The sequence below is a fragment of the Podarcis gaigeae genome, assembly GCF_964106915.1.
Source record: "Podarcis gaigeae genome assembly, chromosome: 1".
NCBI classification, from domain to species: domain Eukaryota; kingdom Metazoa; phylum Chordata; class Lepidosauria; order Squamata; family Lacertidae; genus Podarcis; species Podarcis gaigeae.
This window is the reverse complement of record NC_139678.1, coordinates 16,941,308-16,955,088: the sequence shown is the minus strand read 5'-3', so window position 1 is coordinate 16,955,088 and position 13,781 is coordinate 16,941,308. Positions and strand designations below refer to the sequence as shown.

Genomic DNA, 13,781 nt, shown 5'->3' with positions numbered 1-13,781 from the left:
CTGAAGAATGGCATTGCAAAATTCGGAGAACTGCAAATTTTGAAGGATGGCTGTTTCAAGAGGAGTGAATTCGGTGAGATCTGAGATCTGGTGGCCAGTATAAAGCACCTTCCTGTGTTCCTATAGCAGGGAATGGGCAAACGGGTTCTTGTTTCTTTGAGCAAAAAAGGGACAGCGTTTAGCTAAGGCTGCTAAGTTTTCCGCCAGCTCCCATAGCAGCTTCTCCTGGAAACATTTGGAGCTGAAAATGCTTATCTCCGTGCCCATTTCTGATTGGGGCAGACTTCCACCAGGGTCAGCTTCCTGCATGTAGAATTTGGCCGCAAGTCATAACTAATGAGAATAGCAGTTTGACCTCCTGGTTTCCTCAACTCCAGCTGCTATTAAAGACACAAGAGCAGGTCAGGGTGAGCTCTTCCACCCCGCTGCCCCCTGGCCAGCTGACAATGCTACAGCCAGTTTGCTTCTAATAGGTAATTTGGTTAAGTAAAGCAGAGATGAAATGAAGTCAAGTGCATATAAAAGAATACACAGAACTATTGTTGGACTGTATTTGCACACGTGTTTTTTTTATAGATTTCTTTGCTGCTCTTTTTTTTTTTTTAAAAAAGAGCTTCAGAAAATGCATTTCAAAAAAAATCTTAACATTAATAGCAAATGGCTCAAAGCGAAAAGATTCCTCCCGTCTAAATCCTGAAAAGAATGCATAGCAACACAGAGTTAATGATCAAGGGTTGGCTTTCTGCAGGTAACGTTCCTCTTGAGCATAGAGCAGGCATCCCCAAACTCGGTCCTCCAGCTGTTTTGGGACTACAACTCCCATCATCCCTAGGACCAGTGGTCAGGGATGATGGGAATTGTAGTTCCAAGACAGCTGGAGGGCTGAGTTTGGGGGTGCCTGGCATAGAGGATCTACAGCTTGGTCTCCTCCCACTTCACAAGAGACTTCTAAGAACATAAGTACCTAAGAAGAGCCTGCTGGATCAGGCCAATGGCCCATCTAGTCCAGCATCCTGTTCTCACAGTGGCCAACCAGATCCCTGTGGGAAATGCCCAAGCAGGGCTCAAGCACAAGAGCACTCTCCCCTCTTGTGGTCTCCAGCATCTTGTATTTCAGAAGAAACTGTGGAGGCTAGTGGCTAGTAGCCATCGATAGCCTTGTTCCCCAGGAGTTTGACCACTCCTCTGTTATATATTCAGTGGTCAGCATTTCCTTGAGCTTGAGTCTGGACTAAGGATTCTGAGCCCCTGTGTTCTGATTCGATACATGATATCCAATCACAGAACATTTCAGGATGTGGGCCACTGCCATTGGCCCTTAAACTCTTGAGTTATGATTCACAGCTTGGGAATTTAGACAGCCAATTCACGTTGAGAGTGGGAGTGGCCCAGGCCTTCAGAAATGTATATAAGTAGTTCCTTTGCCCCTGTTGTCCAGTTCTGTTAGTTCAAATAAAGGTTCTTGCTGTTAGCTCCGTGTCTTGCTTCGTGGAAACATACCTACACTTCAAGAACCATCCCAGCTTGTGGCCACCATTGCGTCCTGTGGGAATGACTTCCTTTTATCTGACCTAAATCTTCTAATATTCAGCTTCACAGTATGTCCACAAGTCGTAGTGTTACGAGAGAGGGAGAAAAGCCCCTCTTCAGCCACAGTTTTGATGCCATGCATAATTTTGTGTTCTATCATGTCAAACTTGCTCGCAAGCTTTCCTCACAGTGGAGAAACACCATCCCCTTGGCTTTACTTTTCTGAACCTAAAAATACTTCCCCTAGACATTAGGTTGGCCACTGAGAACAAGATTCTGGGCTAGGTGGCCTTGTGTGCCTTCATGGCATGGAAAGGAGTCATGTTCCCCCAGCAATAAAACATTGTGAGAAGAAAGCCTGGAGTGCTACAGGCTTCTAAACAGAGAGAACGCCATTGCTAACCTGACCTGGAGTCTTCATAATGCATTGCTAGTTTTTATTAACAAGATATCTGGTTTGCTGAAGAGACAGTTCTGAGGGTTATATATCTGGGGGAGGTGAAGCTGCATGCTGGAGGAAGATAAATTACTCTGTTCAGACCAAGACATACAGGGGAGGTGCTGCCAAATTCAACAATGACTAAGGGAATCTAAAGTAGGCTGGACACGTAAGGAAGCTGGGATTGTCAAACATCAGCCTTCTGAGCCTCTGTAGTGTGGATTTCACTTCAAATTATACTAGATGATGCAGGCTGCCTAATTCTGGTAATCTGATAGGAAAAGGAAGAGAGTGGCATCATCATCATCATCATCATCATCATCATCATCATTCTTATTTGGATTTCTTACTCGTCCTTCACCATAAGGTCCCAGGATGGATAAAAACAATACAATATTACACCCAAATTATTCCCTTCCTCAGTAACTCTCTAACCTTTTTGCCCTGCTGGAGTATTGTATTTCCGAAAGACCAATTTCAGTACATAAAAACAGAAATTCTCTTTCTCAGTGAAATGCTCAGATGCCTTTGATGTGTGCATACAAACTTCCTTGCTCCCACCAAAAATAAAACTTTTGTATGTTCATGTCTGAGCCTAAGAAGAACAATAACAATAAAACACAATGTTAAAACCAGTTAAAGCATTTTACGTTCAGAAAAATAAGGCATATCTCTTGCCATAGACATACAAAAGTAAGGCGCCATCATGCTCTGCGGTTTGTGAGTTGCGGGGGAAAGGTAGGGGGTGGGTCAGGCAGTGCAAGAATAGACAAGGGGTGCATGTGGTGCAAAGGGAGGTGGGTTTGGTTGAATCTGGGGGAAGGGCAAAGAGTGGCAACAGTCATCTATATATGTACAGACATATATAGGCAAGGGTAAAGATGTGCCTTCTCAGAATATGATGGGAGCTATACAATGAAGGAGTGCATGTTGAACTTTCCTCCATCCCATTTTCTGATTTTGAATTGTACCTTTAAAGCTTTTACCAGAAAACGAAAACTAGATAGACACATAGACACATGTTGAACGGCCACAGCTTTCAACACTGATGACGAGCACCAGAAACAGGGAGCGTGTCATCCTCCTCCTCACCTGCCCAAAGAAACGAATTATTGCATAAGTTCCATGAGAATGGAATCCTAGAAGGAACCAAGGAGCTATTCTGTGGCTACTTTTTCCGCACAGAGAACCAAATTTCTGGGAGGCAGAGATTAAAGGTAAACACTTTAAAAAAAAGCAGACAGCTAAAAAGAATAAAGCAAGCTATCCAACCAACCTCTGGCTATGAAGAGATGGCTTGAGTCCAACAGCAGTGATATTGAGAAGTGCTTATTTTCAATGCTACGGTTCCTAACTGACCGGGTGGGGTAAGACTGCTCCCACACTTTTAATCACTTTTAAGAGACTCTGATTCCTTTTCTAGAGCGACAAATACCCAGAGTGGTTTAACAATCAATCCCTTTCCCCAGGAAACTCTGCGAGTTATTATTTATTATGACGTATTACCTTTATATCTCTTCCTTCCTCCGTGGGACTTGAGGTGCTATACGTAATTCCCCTCCTCCCCATTGTATTCTCATGACAACCCTGTGAAGTAGGTTAGGCTGAGAGGCAGTGACAGATCCAGGGTCATCCATTGAGCTTCACAGCTGAGTAGTAGGTCGATCCCTGGTCTCCCAGGTCACAGTCCAGCACTCTAACCACTAGGCCACAATGGCTGTCCCACAGAATTGCAACTGTGAAGGGAATGGGGGTTTCTCTAGGCACCCAGAATTCTTCTAGGGAAGCCGGGACTAAAGTGCTACCATAGTTGCTTTAAATGTATGGTGTGAATGTGGCCATGATCTCAATATTGCCCTGCTTGGAAGCAGGGAGGAAGACAAAGCTAGAATGAGCTGGATTTGGTTCCATCTACTGCTAGGCCTCCTGCTTCCATCATCCTACTAATCTCACTGAGCACCAGCCACAACTACATGGAGGGTGTCTTTCGCAAGAGCAACCCAAACATGGAGCTGCTGCTGTCCATTGTGATCTTGCAGATTAATGAAGCAACATTTTCTATGAAGCAATGTTCTTGCCAACACATATCGTGTGCTGGTATTAATTACTGCAATGTGCTGCCATGAAATCTGTGGCGAGTACATTCAAGCGGAGCTGTTGTCGGGTCCCTAATTTCCAAAACGCTGCATCTTTTATCTGAGCGGCTGGCAAATGGCTGGCAGGGGAAGAGAGGAGTTTTAAAAAAACAAAAAAACAAGCAACAGCAGAAAGTTATAAGAGAAAACATCAACTTGACAAAACATCGCTGTTTAATTACCTGTCCCAGAGGGTAGGTGAAGATTTTGCGAGCCTGCCCTGGAGAATTCTAGGTTGCCATAGGCAGGTTGGCACCCAGGAATTTCGTACCCTGCAGTATGAATAGAGGACAAACCATGGCTAGGAAATGGGTCAAAACAGACATCTGCGTGGTCACCTAGCTAAAAGCCCTGCACATAAGCAGGCAGCAAGCGGGTGGTATCCATATATTTGGATATATCGGCATATAGGATTTGCTAGTATGTCTTGGATTAGGGATGGGTGAATCTGTCCATTTGGGTTTCTCCCAGTTTCTCATTCTTCTTATCTTAAGTTCATTTCTCCACCTTTCCCCGTCATTTTGCAAAGTTTTATTTTTTTAGAAGTCCTCCCGAAAATTCACCAGCATTTTAATGCTGAATTTCTCCCGATACGCTCATTTTTGTATGCAGTTTTGCCTCATGCACACTTTTTTTTTTGCAAAGCAATGCATTTTTATTTGTTCATTCTTACCTATATATATGCAGTTTCCTGCACACTTTACAAGAAGACACATCACTTAGAGAACTGAATTGAAAAATTCGGATATGCGAATTCTGAAGGCTGGCTATGTTTTTGCTCACAAATTGCACCAGATATTGCAAATTTAGGTAGGTTTACATTTAGGTTGAATTTCTCTCCCATCCCTAGCTTGGATACATACAAGATGCAAAATTAGCATGTGATTTATTCAAGCATTTTAACTTCCAACAAGATCTGCTGTCTATATCACAAAGCAGAAGTTCACAGTGCAATCCTACGCATGCCTTCTTTGATGTAAGATTCATTGAGTCCTCAGGCAAGTGTGTTTGGGATTGCAGCCTGAAGGCCTCATGCAGTTTGGAGAGCATCTCTCCTCCTCAGTCCTCTCTCCCCCCACCCCCAGCAATTAGGCTAAGAAAGAAGGTCTCATCTCAAAATACATACAGCATTTCTTCCTAAGCCTAATCGCTACGCAGGGTGGGGATTTGTGGGGGTATTTGTGTGTGGCAGTAGAGAAGGACCTCACACCAAATTATGCCTTCAATGCAGCAAATAGACTTGAAATCCCATTGATTTGAACAGACCATTCCTCACACATACCCATCATTATGGGGTGGACGAGGGTGATTTTTGGAGCTGGTGGTGGTGGCAGGTGGTGGATTCCACTGTATAGGATTACAGTGTTAGGGTTAAGATAAGGGATGGGCTTATGCAACCTTTGAGCTTCTGGTGGACATCTCCCCCACCTGCCAATAATCAACCAGAGGGGTTGCAATGGGTCACTGGGATACCTCTAGGTACAGCCTGGTTTGTTTCTTTTTGAAGTCCTTTCACATGATCCACAAGAAAGCAGGCTGGTCCTGTTACTTAAGGTCCTTGGTTGGTTAGCTGGGTCCTGAAATTCTCTTATTCCCAAAATTAGGACCTTTGGGTTGGATTCAGACAATTGTTTTCTAGTACCTAATGTTTTGTCTTGCATGTTACTCATAGGAACCAAGTAAAACTAGGTTTCCGAATCTGTTCAATACATGATGGACACTACAGATAATACTGACTCTTTTTGCCTTTGGGTCAGATTCTTCCCAGGCCCTCATTGAATGCCTTAATCTTAAATGTGCATATATGTAAACAAATGAATGTGTGAAACTGAGTGATGGCTGTATTTTATTTATATATACCGATTTTTCCTTCCTCACTGGGATGGTGTAAGGCCTGCCAAGAGAGCATCAAGGCAAACACACTGGTGTACTGCAACCTGGTGCCCTCCAGGCATCAGCGGGGGCTGATGGGAGTTGTAGTCCAAAACCATCTGGAGGGCACCATGTTGGCAAAGGCTGATGCACCGTGTCCACTGCTTCAAAGCTTTGGGGAAGGCATCCTCAAAACCTGGGAAAATCGAATTCTGCATATATCACCGACTGAGCACATCCAGCAGCAGTGGCAGAACAAGAGCTGTGAAATGTTTAAGCAGAGGAAAAAGAAGAAGAAAACGAAGGCACAATGGGGACCAAACCCTGAAGAAGCAAAATATATATTAAGGCAGAGCTAAAGCAGGTTGGAAACCTAACAGAACACCAACAGGTAAGCAGACATGTAACAGGAAGTACTGTATGAAAACCACAGCAGCCCAGCATCAACATCAAGCACTAGTCCTAGGGCTGAAGGCAATTTAACCATCTCTCTTTGGTGCAGCTCGTTGTATTTCCACTAAAACCCTTCTGCACTGGTGAGGAAAACAGATCCCCCTTATTTTTAATATATATATATATATATATATATATATATATATTTGCTTTCGTAGATTTTCACGGGTACAGGAATGCAGGTTTTGGTGTCCTCGGGTGTCTTCCCGTGTAAAAGTTGGGGTGTCTAGGCGACGTTTCGACGAGGTCTCACTCGTCATCTTCAGGCTGGTGCTTTCGGCTTCTTGTTACTGGAACAGAGCGGGATCTCAATGTTTGAGTTCCTATAAATACTGTAGAGGGGGTGTGGTGTCTAGCCTCCAATGTTCTGGGCAGAGAGGAAGTTCCCAGGCTAGTGTGCCTTTTCTTCTTTTGTTCCTTAATTACTTGAGAGATACCTTGAGTGATTTCTTGAGTGATATCCTGAGTACCACTTAGGTGGGTCATTAGGTGTGGATTAGTTGCTAAAGTCTTTGTGTCTTGACCTCTTGAACTTTGTGAAGAGTTTTCCTGAGAAGATGGCTGTATTGCACTTAGTTGTGCTTTGGCTTGGCTTCGTGTATAGGGGCGAGCTGTGGTTTTGTGGCTTGTGTCAGCCAGATCTGTGTAGGGATTGCAGGGGGGTGCAGCATCCGGAGGTGCCACCATGGATTGGCTACTGGATGGTGTCAGTAATTCATCTGTGGAGAGGGTCTGGGTTTGGGTCTGGTGTGGTTGATTGGTGTTGGCGTTCTGTGTGCCTCTGGATCTGGTGTCAGTTTTTGTGGAGAGGGCTAATTTCCAGATGTCTGGCAAGCGGGATGTGTCGTCACGCTTGTTCATGTTGTGAGGGTGTTTCTCTATCTCGATGGCTTCCATGATTATTCTCTTGTGGTGATGTTCCGTGTTAAAGAGCAATTTGGAATCTGCAAAATCACCTAATGACCCACCTAAGTGGTACTCAGGATATCACTCAAGAAATCACTCAAGGTATCTCTCAAGTAATTAAGGAACAAAAGAAGAAAAGGCACACTAGCCTGGGAACTTCCTCTCTGCCCAGAACATTGGAGGCTAGACACCACACCCCCTCTACAGTATTTATAGGAACTCAAACATTGAGATCCCGCTCTGTTCCAGTAACAAGAAGCCGAAAGCACCAGCCTGAAGATGACGAGTGAGACCTCGTCGAAACGTCGCCTAGACACCCCAACTTTTACACGGGAAGACACCCGAGGACACCAAAACCTGCATATATATATATATATATATATATATCCACATTTTTCTTCTTTATGGTTGACATTTGTATCCCACCTAACGGCTTTGCAAAAGCAAACAGAAGCAAACAAACAAAACAAGAACAAAACATAATCTGGGGCAGGCTGGGGTGTTTAAAGAACGGATACCATTCTATTGCTAAAGGTTAAAGCAAAAACAACACCAGTATAATAAAGAAAACCCACAAGCAATTGGTGGATAGCACAACCGTACGTGTTAAACACTAGGTGGCACTAGACTTAGTTGCATGGGGGGCACGAAGAGTCAAGAGTTTTCCTGTTCCTCTCCTGCTCATGCTGGAGAAAGGCAGCAAACTTCCTGTCTGGCTCCCTGACCCGTGTGCCCTCTAAGCCAGGGGTCAGCAAACTTTTTCAGCAGGGGGCCAGTCCACTGTCCCTCAGACCTTGTGGGGGGGCCAGACTATATTTTTTTTGGGGGGGAGAAAGAATGAATTCCTATGCCCCACAAAAGACAAAGAGATGCATTTTAAATAAAAGCACACAATCTACTCATGTAAAAACATGCTGATTCCTGCACCATCCGTGGGCCAGATTTAGAAGGCGATTGGGCCGGATCCAGGCCTTAGTTTGCCTACCCATGCTCTAAGCCTTCCATGATAGTCACCATGTTTCCCCATCAAAACACAGTGGATGGGATTTGCCTGACAGACCCCATCAACACAACCTGTGCAACAGGAATTCCCCCCGCGTGCCCCCCGCACCCCTGAAATTGGCTCGAGGGAGGGTGTTGGGCGGACTCCCACAAAAGTGCATGGGGGGTGTCATTCTGTCTAGCAAACTTACACATGCAGAGGGAATATTTGTAATGGCGTGATGCTGAATTCCACCTTCTGAGACTGAAATAATATTTACATGACAAATAAACTAAATATCTGTGCACTGGGGGGAAAAGTGACTTTCACTACTTCCCCAAAGATCGTAAGAGTGGTGGGCCTGCTAAGTTTCGCTGTGGGGTGGGGTGTTCCAACATTCAGGCACCATTGCTGCGGAGAAGGTACTGCACCATAGGCCAGCCAACCTTGGTTCATTATAGTGGACTGGAGAAGAAGAGGACCAGTCTCCTGCACCTTTCATAGTTTTGCGGAAGAGGAAATGTGAACAAGTGTAGCTTCCATGCAAATTGCATTGCAACCATGTTTAGCAATCTAGTTAGTTTGCATGGCAAGCTACACCTGCTGGTGTTCCCTCTTCTACATAACTATGAAAGATACAAGAATCTGGTTTAATTTTTCACCTGGCTACCCTAAAATTATCACCTTGCCAACAAAGGTCCATATAGTTAAAGCTATGGTTTTCCCAGTAGTGATGTATGGAAGTGAGAGCTGGACCATAAAGAAGGCTGATCACCGAAGAATTGATGCTTTTGAATTATGGTGCTGGAGGAGACTCTGGAGAGTCCCATGGACTGCAAGAAGATCAAACCTATCCATTCTTAAGGAAATCAGCCCCGAGTGCTCACTGGAAGGACAGATCGTGAAGCTGAGACTCCAGTACTTTGGCCCCCTCATGAAAAGAGAAAACTCCCTGGAAAAGACCCTAATGTTGGGAAAGATGGAGGGCACAAGGAGAAGGGGACGACAGAAGACGAGATGGTTGAACAGTGTTCTCGGAGCTATGAACATGAGTTTGACCAAACTGCGGGAGGCAGTGGAAGACAGGAGTGCCTGGCGTGCTCTGGTCCATGGGGTCACGAAGAGGCAGACACGACTAAACGACAACAACAACCCTAAAATTCAGGTCATGCTCGTGCTTGGGGCACAGTCCCACTAATGGCCTTTGCACATGAGGAAGCATTTATTAAAAGAAGCATTCCTTGAACTACCATGTGGGAAGCCATCCAATCATGTGGAGTCCCACCTCAAGTCCAGGGCTGTTCCAAGACATTTTGCTGCCTGAGGCAGCCCAGCATATGCTGTCCAGAGACTGCTCCTTCCTCCAGCCTAGATGTGCAGCCATTCTACTCATCTAATGCCCCCCAAAAGGATCTGGGGGAAGGACTGAGCCCTGCTGATCACTTTGCTGCTGCAGCCAAATTCTGTTTAAATATTGTTTGCATCCACAGAATAACAGAGGTAGCACAGGTGCCCAAGTAATCTCTGATGAAGGACCCTACGTCATGTTGTCCACAGGCCTCTGACAAGCCCAAAAGCAGGACATAAATTCCACACAGAATATATTGTTTTGTTTTATCTCGCTTGTTTGATAAACTCAGAGACTGTGAAAAGTAATGAGGATTAACATCGGAATGATTTATGGGAACTATCGTGAAAATTATGAAAGCAGTAGAAGTATGAGATGATCAGACCCCCCCCCCCCGACCTCAGAACATGGGAAGATACCTAAATTTAAAAAATGGTATAATATTTGGACTGTTTGATTATTGAATAATATGTATAATTTGGAATATTTAATATGGTTTGATTGAATTGTTAAAGTGGAAAATTTAATAAATAGTATTAAAAAAAAAAGACAATCCCCAAAGTAATATCCTTCCCATGTGGTTGTTCCTCAGTAACTTCTATCCACTGAGCTTCTATATACAAGAAAATAAGAAGAGGCTTGCTCAGTGAAGCCAAAGGACCATCTAGCCCAGGATCCTGTACTGTCAACCACATGCCTGTGGGAAAACTACAAGCAGAACCTGAGTGCAACAGTGCTATCACAACTACAACCTGGAGCAACTGGTAACCAACAGTGAAGGCTGAGAATAGTCCTAACAGTCACTGAGAGCCTTCTCCTCCCTTAATTTGTCTAATCCTCTTTTAAAGCCACCCAGCTTGGTGACCATCACCAGCGAATTCTATGGTTTAACTATGTACGGTATGAGAAAGTCCTTCCTTTTGTTTGTCCTGGATCTTCCAAAATTCGCCTTCATTGGATAACCCCAAATTATAGTATTATGGGAGAGGGAGAAATACTTGAAGGTTCCACATCTAGCAAACTAAGGCTAAATAAGACCAAGCTGGTCATCATTCATATGTACCAATCAGCAGGTCTTCTCCTATCACTTGCCATTTAGCTAATGGTTGGCTGTTCTGCAGCCAGGAAATTTTATTTCTATTATGCCTAGTTAATCAGTATACAATACAATAAGGAGCAGCTAATCAGTAGGTGCTTGTACATGCTTCTGAAATGAGCACTTTGAAAGTACACATCAGTGTTAAAACCAGACTGAGTCTTGCAAAGGTAACCATGGCTTAGCTAATTTACCAGTTTCCAGAAGCATAAAAACAGCAGCAGCCTCCATAAATTCATCATACCATGCTCAATTCATTTAATTTTTTAAAATAGAGATGATACTTCAGAATGGCTCCAGAGCACACATAACCAGCACAGTACAGAGAAGATGGGCTAGGTGGGGATACAGGAGGAAGGCATAGACTTCCTGTTGACTACAACTATCTGGCATGTTTTCACCACCATAAACTGGAAAACAGGGTGCTGATGACTCAAGAACTAAAGCTTGGGTGCTAACTGCTAAGGCAGTGCATGCCTCCAGATCCAATCCAGGACACCTCAGTGAGCAGAGGGTTCAGTCTTGCTCAGTTTGGCTGTATACACATGGGTGTTCTGCAGGGAACATGAAAATGAAGCCAAAGTGCAACAACGGGCTATTTGAAAGCCCTCTTGCAAAGCACCTTGTACTGCTCTATATAGAGGTTGCTGCCTACTTCTCCTTTTTTTCCCTCCACCAGCCATTGCCCCACCTTTTGACACACCCAGATTATGCTGAGCTGCAGGTGTCTGTGGTGTCTCTCTGTGTGGGAGGATACATGATTCAATATTCCCTAAATGTAAAGTACTTGTTGGAACTCTGCTGTTCAAAATTCTTTTTCTTTTTTCTCTAGCTCATTATTAAATTATGTCTGTCTATTCCAGAGATGTAGCTTCGGGGGATTTTTGGGTGTGGGTGGGGGGGGGATTGTTCTGGCTTTGTGCATGTTTTCACATGCAGGTGCACAGACAACCCCTAAGCTGCACATAACCATTGAGAACAAAAGCAGCATAAAATTGGCATCCTATTTTAGAAATATGGCACTTTGCAATGGAATCAGCTAACAGCTACACAGTCCTAAATGACTGCAACTGTTAGCAAATTCCATTGCAAAAAGAACAAGAAGACACAATTGCCTAGAAAATGCCCAGAAAAGGCATTTAGTACAGACAAATTACTGAGCAGGTAAGCAATAATAATCTTGAAATATCTGCAGCTACCAAAGGCAAAATGTAACTTAATAACGGGGATGAATAAACAAAGCAATTTATTATAAAGCCAAGATCCTTTTCTCAGTCTGGCTTTAGAAGACAAGGCTGCAATTTTAAAAGGCCTCGCATTGAGTTCCGTGAGTGCCAGACAGTTTTGACTCTTAATGGAAAACGAATAGTGAGAGGCAACTCACTTATGTGAAATATTCACAAGCAATGTGTCTCTAATGTGTTGGGTTTGGGGGCTGGGTTTATCTGCTCAGTGCCTTCCTCTGTCTTGATCACCTGTGTGTGTGTGCAGGACTGCTTGTGGGATCACCAACTAGCAGGGATTACATGGAGTGATCAACTGTATAATGTAGCCCCTCCATATTAAATATTCCCTGTATGAGTTCCATCAGGGATGGAGACCCTTTATTGCCACCTGTTTGCTTGCTGGTTCATGCACAGAAACCAGATGAATCTTAGTTCAGCATTGAAAACAGGGCCAAATCCACTCTGTAAATCACTTTAAACATTCATGGCGTCCCCCAAAGGATTATGGGAAGTGTATTTTGTTAAGGGTGCTGAGAGTTGTTAGGAGGTCTGTCTTCCCCTCGCAGAGCTACAATTCTCTGAGGGGTCTAATTCACAATCCCTTTTCAGGACTCTTGAAATTATAGCTCTGGGAGAGGGATAACAACTCTCAGTACTCAATGAGGACGTGGAGCAGAAGCAGTGGTAGAGTGTGGCCTGAGGAAAGTCTTCAGGGTGGATACAGGCCTTAGAGGCCATGTTTGACCTCTGAGCCTGAGATTCCTCACCCCCTTTCAAGCATTATAGCAACTCCAGTACAGGATGGAAAGCCTCCTACCCCTAATGAGGAAATTGGATATGCAACTTGACAATCACCTGACATCACAATGACATAAGGAGATGGGCTGAGTTCTGTCATGGAGTTGGCCATGCAGCCATTCCAGACATACCTCTACCTGCGCTGTATGATGTCAGATGTGGGGGACTGGTAGGCATAGTTTGGGGGAAACAGCCTTGCAAGCCGAATTGGGACCCAGATTTGGCCCATAGGCCAGTGGTTCCCAACCCCTGCTTGCTTTATAGATCACCCAAAGTTTCTTTATGCCTCTCTTCTGCATCTCAGTGGTACTGGTGACATGCTTTGCTAAACGAGACTTTAAATAATTGCTTCTAAGTGAACCAATGCTGAGAGATGCACTATGCTGTAATAAATGTGGCATATATATATATATATATTATCCACCCAAAGGGATTAAATAACTTCCTGTCAGAGATAATCAGTGTCAGTTGTACCCACACTAATCCAATTCAAAAGTGTAAGGCTGAGAGATAATGAGCAATTACATGACTTATTTATTTGCCTGGCATATTAGAAATATGAAAACGAAGCTACCAACGTTGCGAAATTACACTGGAAATGGTTTCATCTCTAGCAAAAGTGGATTTGGAGGGGGGAAGAATCTGACACAATCCAGAATTAATTCTCATCTGGAAGAAGGTCGTTTCCTTGAAAAGCCAACTGGGTGGAGGAATTGCAGTTTGACGAGAACCCTGTTTAGAAACCAGCACTTGCTGAATCAGTGTAGGCACCTATTTCTATATGAGCAATATTTTTATTTTGTCTTTAGTATGAAGCTGGTGAGATTTCCCGTAGGGAAAGGGCTTCCTTCTATAAATAGACCTGCAAGTGCTGAATATACTGTATTTCAGATTAGAAATAAGGGAGCTTTTTTATTACACTGTGGCACGATAATGCAATTTGTCTTCCCCACTTCCCTCCCCTCCTCAACCTCATTATTGATTCACTTTTAGTAT

General features: G+C 43.9%; 1 protein-coding gene across 1 annotated transcript in view; it reads right to left on the bottom strand.

Annotated features, from left to right (window-relative positions):
- Window positions 1-13,781, bottom strand: part of BEGAIN (brain enriched guanylate kinase associated) — a 197,125-nt gene that overhangs the window by 91,567 nt on the left and 91,777 nt on the right. Inside the window, exon 3 of the mRNA XM_083739082.1 lies at window positions 4,287-4,376. Within this exon, the coding sequence (XP_083595208.1) occupies window positions 4,287-4,376 (90 nt within the window). The remainder of the gene's footprint in view (window positions 1-4,286; window positions 4,377-13,781) is intronic.